This window comes from Lichenostomus cassidix, chromosome 20 (genome assembly GCF_008360975.1).
Source record: "Lichenostomus cassidix isolate B80296 chromosome 20, HeHo_3.0, whole genome shotgun sequence".
Lineage (NCBI taxonomy): Eukaryota > Metazoa > Chordata > Aves > Passeriformes > Meliphagidae > Lichenostomus > Lichenostomus cassidix.
Genome location: NC_139500.1, coordinates 8,469,163 through 8,478,204, shown reverse-complemented (window position 1 = coordinate 8,478,204; position 9,042 = coordinate 8,469,163). Strand labels below are relative to the sequence as shown.

At 49.8% G+C, this 9,042-nt stretch overlaps 1 protein-coding gene across 1 annotated transcript; it reads right to left on the bottom strand.

Moving 5' to 3' along the window:
- Positions 1 to 4,717: 4,717 nt before the first annotated feature.
- Positions 4,718 to 6,260, bottom strand: TP53RK (TP53 regulating kinase). Its single transcript, XM_085079100.1, has 2 exons — positions 5,860 to 6,260; positions 4,718 to 5,339 (listed from the first exon to the last, which is right to left on the bottom strand). The coding sequence occupies exons 1-2, from the start codon at positions 6,236 to 6,238 to the stop codon at positions 4,861 to 4,863; spliced, it is 858 nt and encodes a 285-aa protein (XP_084935226.1). The 5' UTR covers positions 6,239 to 6,260; the 3' UTR covers positions 4,718 to 4,860.
- Positions 6,261 to 9,042: the final 2,782 nt, after the last annotated feature.

Here is a 9,042-nt window from a genome sequence, read left to right as displayed (position 1 = left end):
AATCTCTTTGGATTTTTCATCTTGCTTTTCCTTAACTGTTCAACAAAATGAATACAAAGTTATCAGGACCAAAATAAATGGGTGGGAGGTTGTTGCGCTGCCTCCATGCCACTACAGTGGGCAGTGGTAGCAGAAGCTGCTTCATCACTCGGGAGGTGGTGCGTGATGGAGACAATGAGCACAGGGATGTTTGAAGACCTAAAAGCAAAATTCAGGCCATTAAAACAATGCAACTGTTTAAAACAGGTTCAGCTTATCCAAAATACCCATCAGCCAAAGACTGGAAGCCCATGTATGAAGCACATGCTGGACCAAAGGAGCTTTACAAAACTTTTTCATTCAAAATCAACCTTGTAAGTTAAAAAAAGCTTCAAAACAATAACAATTGGCACAGTCTGTTCTTTCTCTTATGAGGACACACACTTCTGGCAGTGCCAAGGGCAAGGGGATGGGCAGCACATTCCCCTCCAAGACACAACTCGTGCCTGGACAGCTCCTTGTCAGATCCCACCCAGCCCCTCTCAGCTCAGCAGGGTAGATGCTGGCTCAGCCTTCAGAGCTTACCAGCCGGGTGCATTCTGCAGGGGCTAGTGCTGCTTCTCTTCAGCCTTCCTGGACCTCAGCTGGGCATTAACGTTTAACTGGTTTGTTTTCTTGTAAACTCCCCATTTCCAGTAACAGCAGTGGCTGCAGCTGCCCTGGCTGTGCCTTCCCTGTGGTCCAAGGCCATCACTGGGGTCAGACCACTTCTGGGCCATTAAAGTAAATTTAGTTTATTGGCAGAAGAAAGAGGTGTTATGTAGTGCCTAAAGGGACCACTGTGGGGCACAGCTTGAGTCTGGGCCAGGGAGAGGCTTTATTTATCTGTAGTGACCCTCATGGAGTGAACCCTGGGTTACATATGAGCTTTTATGCTTTTATTGCACTAACTTGGTTTCCTATCAGCACAGATGGGAGAAGAGGGTTGCAAAAGGTTATCAGTGTTCTTCATCTTGCAAAACTGGAAAATATCAATTTCCTGCAGACATCAAGGCCTAGACTATAATAAAATTCACCACAAAAAGCTACACTGTATATCTTGTATGCAAAGTTTTTACATATACACACAGTAACTTCCAGCACAGAGCAGCCACGGTCCAAAAGTAATGGCAACAGCATTCCCAGATAATTCAACAGTCTTCATCCCTGTTCCTTGCTTGTATGTGGGCTTTTTTCATGTTTCTTTTTCCTCTCAGTGCTCCTATAGGTCTCCAACTCACATTTATCTTGAAAAATCCCCTTAGTTCAGTTCTGCTCTCATGGTGTCAAGTGAGCAAAACAGAACTTGGTGTTATTGCCAAGATAAAGTCAGGCTGGTAGACAAGAGCTTGTAATCTATGTCCCCACTCCCACCACAGAAATCACTGATGATATCAGATACCAAAATAAAAACAGAAAAGGCAACTCCATCAATAATCAGCAATTCCTTCAGAAATACTGACACTGCACTTTCTGCTGATAAAATGCCTCTATTTACATTTCATTAGTCTTTTCTTCTTTCTTTTCGTTCCTCTTTCCACAGCTTATTTGTACCTTCTTGTATTCACAACATTTTTGAGTGATATCCAGGTATGGAGCAAGATCAAGCAGGCGCTGGGAAGCCTCTGGAAATGAAGCTGTTCCTAGCAGGCCTGAAGTTGATGCCCTGACACAACAAGTAATTCATAAAGCAGAAAGATTCAAACAGTAGAAAGACCCAGAGTGATCAACTGTCTATCCAACACACAGCTGTAAATATATTCTGCTCAAAGACTTTCCCTGAACATGCAGATTTTTCTGGTTCTAGTCATGGTGGCAGAGAGACCCCCAGTGGCTTTGTGCACCACCAGCCATCACCTGTCACATGCCACAATCTCAGGGTCCTCCTGACAGGCAAGCAAGGATGTTTTGGACGATCTGAGGGACAACACAGCCTTTTGGAGAATGGCCCCTCTGGGTAAGTCAGGGCAGGACATCACCACTTCTGCCAGAGTGGGTTGCAAGGACTTGAAAATGTATTTGCAGCAGATAAATTATTCATGGAAAAACAAAAAGAAAAAAAATAGGAATCCTATTTACCTAATGAGAATGCACATTCACTGGACATAAAGTGTGAATGTTAATAATACAATGGTGAATTACTTCAATAACAAAAACAATAGTAATTCAGTGTTACTTATGACCACACAGATGCACGGAAAGCTAACACAGCAGTATGTCAAGATATTCCCAGTCAACAAAAATTGGAAGCTCCACCTGCCCTGTGAATCAGTCAGGGAACCAGTGGTTTTCACCCAAGGAGCTGCTGCTGCAGACACAACTCGCCACAGAACCACAGAGTAACCCAAGTTGGAAGGGACCCACAAGGATCATTGAGTCCAGCTCCTGATAGACTGATACAGTTGAGGCTGCAAGAAGATGTGGGGTGAACAGTTTGCAGGTCCAGGGTGTCCTTTCTTGCTAGACATACACCTGCTGAGATTTTTCCACCTTCAAACAGCAACAGCTCAGCATTCCCTATAGCAATCCATATGACACATCAGGCTGATCAAGAAGAAACATCAACAAGCCGTAGCACAGATGTGCAGAAAGTAACACTTATATAACAAGGAGGAGTTTATCATGCAGTGAAAAAGCAAAACATTTTGCTGTTCATGACCAGTAATGTCCTGCTTTGTTTTGAAGCTCCATCCCAGAGCTGATTTCAGCAGAGGCCAATTCAGGAGTCCCTGCTTGAAGGCCAGTCCCATGCACCAGCTCCCTGGGAGGACTGGCCTCACCACAGGCTGCTGACCCTGGCTCAGGGCACCGTGCCGGCCGTGAAAACCTCCCATGGATCGGCTTTGTTTCTGCTCCGCTGTCCTGCGGGGAGAGCTGCATTTTAACAAACATGATGATAGTTGGAAACAGACTTCTTCAAAGGGCTTTGCAAACAGAACTCAATCCTGGCATCACCGGGAGACAGTGAGAGTGGTGTTTGTACAGATGGGGGATGGCAGGCAAGGGGGTCAGGCTGCTGCCTCCCCTCAGTGGGGCCAGCATTCGAGGCTCAGATCAGCCTCATTAGGGGACTCGTTAGCTCACATCCACCTGCTCCCACCACGCCACGAGGCCTGGCTCCAGCAGCCCACTGGACACCTGAGGAACACCAATTCAAGTGACCGTGTGTGCTCAGGCTGGGCAGTCACTCTCGAGACAGGGAGGAGAAGGTGCTCCTCTAGCCCCGCTGCTCCCTGCGTGGACACACGGCTGCTTCTCGCCCCCGTGCCAGGCAGGTGGAGCACGGCCGGGGCACCCAGGCAATGAAAACCGAACACAGCCGCGACAAGGGTTGCTCGCTCTCTGCAGAAGAAGGGTGCCCGGCCTGGCAGCCAAAGCTGTGGCTGGGCGGTGGAACCCGAGCCCCACGCCGGGGTCGGGCACTCGCCCAGGCGGCTCCTCTGGCAAGAGGTGAATGCGCGCCGGGCACGGGCAGCCCGCCGCGCTAGGACACTTGCGGGACGCGAACTCCGCACCTCCAGGACCAAGGGCGGCAGCGCTGCGCCGGCGCCACCGCGCGGAGTGACGCTGGAGCCGCGAGGCGCCTTGTGGTTCTCGGCGCCGCCCGCCCCGGCCCGACCCCTTGCTCGGGCTGTACTGCTCCAAGCGGGGAGAGCAGCCTTCATCCTTTCTGCCCGGCCTCGCAGAGCAGCTTCTCACAGCTGCCTTCTCCCCATCCGGCTGCAGGATCCGTACAGGACACATCTCCTGGCCGTGCAGAGGCGAGGCACTTTGCTACCTCTTTTTCATGGGCAGTTTCAGAGCAGCAGTGACTGCGCAAGACAACAGAGGATCTTCCCGATGGATAAAGGCTGCCCAGGACAGCAAATTGCTCACGAAGAAATACACTGTTTCTTTCCTATCATCACCTGAAGTAAATGATAAAGCTCCCACATTCACCCAACACACATCCCAACATGCTTACAAAGCAGAGAGCTGATGATCTTCTAACCCACCTGCTGTGGGGTGCGTAAGATTTTCCTCTGGCACATTTTACATTCACACTACTAGAAACAACAACCCAGAAAAATGAAGTAATATAGAGAAAACATTACCAGAAAAAGAGTATTATCGCCTACTTCTGCCAACTGCCTACCTGGGCAGGCAAAGGCAATACCAGCAGCCCCCCGTTCCAGAGCTCAAAAAAAGGAAATTCACAGTGGACTTCTTGCTTAAAGTGGAAGTTTCTCAGCAGAAAACTGTTCTTGATTAACAAGTTTTATATTTCCTCAAGGAAGAACTATTGACTGAAAGGGGAAAAAACCACAAAAATTACTACAGGAAGTAAATAAACCTGGTTTGTTTAGTGCTGTATTTATGCATTGCCCATGTCCCAGAATTCAGTTGTCCTAAAAATTTTCCAGATGTGTTGTTTAAAGATTTAAATGCTTTGTTGTAAAGTCTTCTTAAAAAAATAACACACTTGTTTTCTCAGTTACCTTTTGTAAATGCTCTTTCGTAGTCTCTGAGATAAGAACCTCCCATAAATTCATGGTCTGCAGGCTGAGAAAGATTGCCCTGAATGATTCTAACCACATATAGATGAGTGGAATGGCACTGTAAACTACTCTATATTAGAAATATTTAACAATTAGGACAGAAGTGACCTCTTGTTGTTTCCCTCTTGGCTGTGCCCCAATCTCACAATTACTTCGGTTACTTTATGACACTTAAACTCTTTCAAGTTTATTTATTTCAAGACACAGTTATCAAAATAGTGATCTGTGAAATAAAACCAACCAGAAATATAAATAACCCTATTTGTAAAACCTACTATTTCTCCATCCCTACCTCTGCTCTCCTCTACCCAATCATGGATCTCTTCCTGCCCCTCAGTCGAACCTCATCCAGCTTTTTGATCACAGGACCAGATTTTTTAGACGTGGCTGCATAGCTCTTTAGCAGAGCTTTGAACATTGTTTCAGTATCCGGATGAGTGCTAATGAAGGCTTTTTCCAGAACATACAGATCAACTCCTTTATCCTCTGGAAGTCCTGAAATAAAACTGAGTCCAAAGTCTATCAACACCAAGTCCAGCTTCTCCGTGGGTGGCCGCAGGAGGAGATTGGCAGTTGTAAGATCCCCGTGGATAATATCTTCATCGTGCATCCTTGCCAACAGCTCACCCATCTTCTCTCCTAACTTATGAAGGCCACTGGTATCATTTCCATTCTTTTGTACAGAATAAATATGATCCTGAACAGTAATTGAGTCTACAATATCTTCAAGATAGATGGAGTTGGTGACATAATCCACGAAGTAGACCACTGGAGCTGGAATTCCTATTTAAAAGAACAAAACAAATGCTACCAGTTAATTTACATGATTCCCAGCTTTATTTTAACAACAAAACACAACTGATAAAAGTTTTAAACAGAAAAGCATGTTGAGATCACCCCCAGCCACTGATAATCCACAGAGAGGAATGAATGGCCTGGCCAACACTTATGTCCAACCCATCTGCACTGCCCTGCTGTCCTACAACGAGCTGGCAGCTAAAACCTGGTGACAGATCGGCCTCGGCTGGGGCGAGCGTCCCCGATAGAACACGCTGTGGGACACACCGAGGACAAGATGAGCTTTAGAGGGTACTCTGAAAGAGCAAAGCGGGTCTGCCAGGCCTCAGTGATCCTTCGGGATGGCGCAGGAAGGCGCCAAGAGCCCGCGACCTGCTCTGAGCCACGCGAAGAGCCGCGGTGTGTGAAGGGACGGGGCTGTTCCGCTCCCAGCGCCCCGGGGTGTGTGTCTGTCTGTCTGTCCGTCCTGCCAGGCAGCCCCGGCCCGCCCCGGCCCCGTGCCCACCTGCCCGCCGGCAGCGCAGCAGCGAGCGCGCCTCCTGGGCCATGCGCCGCCGGCTCAGCCGCTCCTCCAGCGCCGGGTGCCGGTACCGCTTCGGGACGCGCAGCTTGGCCACGGCCGCCCGCCCGAGGAAGAGCCCGCGGTACACGTGCGCCTCGGCGCCCTGCTGCACCAGCCGCAGCCCCGGCAGCGCCGGCGGCTTCGGCGGCTCCTCCGCCACCACGCCGGCGCCCGCCCCGCCCTCGGCACCGTCCATGGCGGGGCCCGCGGCCCCCAAGTCGCCCATGGCATGGTCCGCGGCCCCCAAGCCGCCTATCGCGGGGCCCGCGGCCCCGGCCATGGCAGAGTGCGCATCGCCCGCCTCCGCCTGGGCCGCCGCCATCACTGGGACCCACACGGCGCGTGCGCGCCGAGCGCCTTCGGCAATTTTCGGCCATCTCCGGCCGCCCTCGGCAACGCTCGGTTGCCCGTGACGGAAAGCTCCGAGCTCCCGAAGCGCCGCCCGCTGCCCGCCCGTACCGCTCTCTCCCTCGCCGTAACCGCGGAGCTGCTTTGCTCCTGTGCTGCCCGCGCTGCCCCTTCCGAACCCTCTCTGTGCTTCCCCCCTAACCCTGCTGCCCTCTGCTTGCCTCTGCGTGATGGACCACACTGAGTATTGCACGGTGGGACTAGTCCCCGAGCATTCCCGCGCTCCCGTGGTTTTGCCAATGCACGAGCGAGACCTGCAGCGGTCCCAGGGCTTGCAATGGTCATGTTGGATTCGCGTCTTCCCAAGGTGGCAAGTGGGATCTCCTGGTTCCCCCGAGGTTTTCCCAGCATCACCCTGGAATCCCCGTGCAGGGCATCACCTCTGGGACACCACTGGCACGGCATGCCCACCAGGACACTCCATCACTGGAGCATCGCTATGCGGACTCCATCTCTGGGACATCACCACCAGGATGATCCACCACTGCCTCTTGCTCTCTTCTGTGCAAAAAGCCTTTGCTGGAGCCTGTGTGCATCCACTGCAGCTGCCCAGTTTGTGGCTGGGAAGAAGGGATTTGCCCATAAGATGCAGGGGATCGGCAGCCTGCAGCAGGGCATGGTGTGACCACATTGGGCACCACCAAAGCTTCTTCCCCAGGTCTGCCACAGGCCACTCATGCCGTGAGTCGGGTGGTTCCCCTTCCCTGAGCAGCCAAGTCCCACATTGCAATCTTATTAAAAGATGAATAAACCTCATTATCTTCATAAGCCCCATTGGAGCAGTATTTGGGGTTTTATGGCACCCTGAAAACCCACTGCCCTACTGGGTGATCTGCACATGCTGCAAATATGTTCCTCAGAAGATACTGGAGAATGCAGCCCAGTCCATGTAAATATGTTTTCAATTGTTGCTTTTGGAGGTGCCACAAGTCCATTTTGTCTTTGTTTTCTCACCCGGCATTTGTTTCCTTTTCAGAATATTTATATTTTATTAACACATTCCATACAGCTTACTTGTCATTGCACGGTGGGATCATGCCTGGCAAATATTTATCTTTCCTCAGTAACAACTTTTAAACAACCTTCCCAAGTTTTCAATGATACAGACAATCCATCCCGCAATTCTGTCCACCTGTGGCACCTTCCTTCAGCTGCCCTCACTGTGGCAGGGCTGCAGGAGCCCAACAGCTTGCCCAGGGCAAGAAGTGCATTCCTGGTCTCTGTGGCTGGAATTTGCAAATGCCTCAAACACACAAATAAAGAAAAAAGGTTTTCCCCATGTTGTGAACAGATTTTACCAGAGCATCTATGCAGAGATGCCCCCACAGACACACACATATAACCTTCAAGCAAGTGCTCACAGATACCCTTTGGTTCATTATTCTGGCAAACATGATGGTTTTCTCTCATGCTGGCCAAAAACCTCCCCTAGAGCTTTCAAAATATGAAAGAAAATATTTTTGCTTTATTTTTCCCTTTATTTTATTTATTTAAATTTTATCTTCTCTGTGCTTTCACCTATTCTTTTCTCTTTTAATGCAATAAGCAGTTGACATAGCCCTTGGAAACCATCTAGAGCCATTTACAATATTTATGATATCACCCAGTATTTTTATTATGAATAATGAATCTCCCCAGAGAACTGCTCTGAAGCCACAGACTGGCAAATAGTTTAGTTATGTAACTTTGCCCTCCCAGTGACAAACATTTACAAATTCCCCTTTCACAAACAATGTGATTAAGTTGGAAATTGCAGCACAGCAATCAAGCTAATAGAAACCTAGGCAGGTCCCGTGGTGTCCTCCCTGCTGTCCTACAGATCCCTTGGAATCAGGCAGGATACAGCCCTGGAAGCAGCTCTCCCATCACTCCCCAACTTATTTAAGGATGGAGGCTGCCATCCTCAGAGCTGGATGAATTGGAAAAGGGATGAATTTGGCTTGTCTCAGCTGGAGGCATCCCTAAAATGTGCAAGGAAACAAGACTCCTGGTGGGACCACCACTACTGACCAGCATCACCAGGAAACCCCCCTGGGTTAGGATATCATAAAAGAAAAGGTGCAGCCTGGCATCAGGAGGAGAAATCTCCCTGGGATGTAAACCAACATGCAATAAGTGGAGGTTCCTGGTGAGCTGGCTCCATCCTGGCCAGCTGTGACACTGCTGCCTGCTCAGGGATCATCACTTCCATCAATAACTGAATTGAGTTTGGTCAGTTTGACCCCCCAAGCCCTTTCCTAAGGGTCAATCAGAATAGAAGAAAATACGTTTGATGGTGTGATAGGATTGCTGAACACCATGTCTTCCTTTTTCCAAGATGGACTTCTTTCTCCTGTTGTATTTGTATTTTAATTTGTGATTTTAAAGCCTCTTTTAGCTGCTCCAGCTCAGAGGTAGAGGGTAACTTTTCCAGTAATCACAGCCGGGTTGTGTTACCAAACACAGGCTGCCGTTGCAAGCACAGAGCTCTCCAGGAGCACATTCCTGCGGCTCAGCCCTGGGGATGTGCTGTTTGGCTGCCAGGCAGGAACGCACCCTCCAGAGATAAGCATCAGATGGGGAAAAAGCACTGCCAAGACACACGACTGGAGAGGAGGAGGAGGAAGGCATCACAGGAGGGAGCAAGGACAGAAACGTGCCTTCAGGCGTGAAGCTTTGGTGGATCCAACCCCCCCAGACCTTCACATGCAGAGTTTAGGGACAAAGGCACATTTGTCC

Coding starts and splice junctions, on each gene's coding strand:
- TP53RK (XM_085079100.1), bottom strand. CDS start 6,238: ATGGCGGCGGCCCAGGCGGAGGCGGGCGATGCGCACTCTGCCATGGCC. Junction 5,340..5,859: donor GCTGCGCTGCCGGCGGGCAG/GTGGGCACGGGG, acceptor TCTTTTAAATAG/GAATTCCAGCTCCAGTGGTC.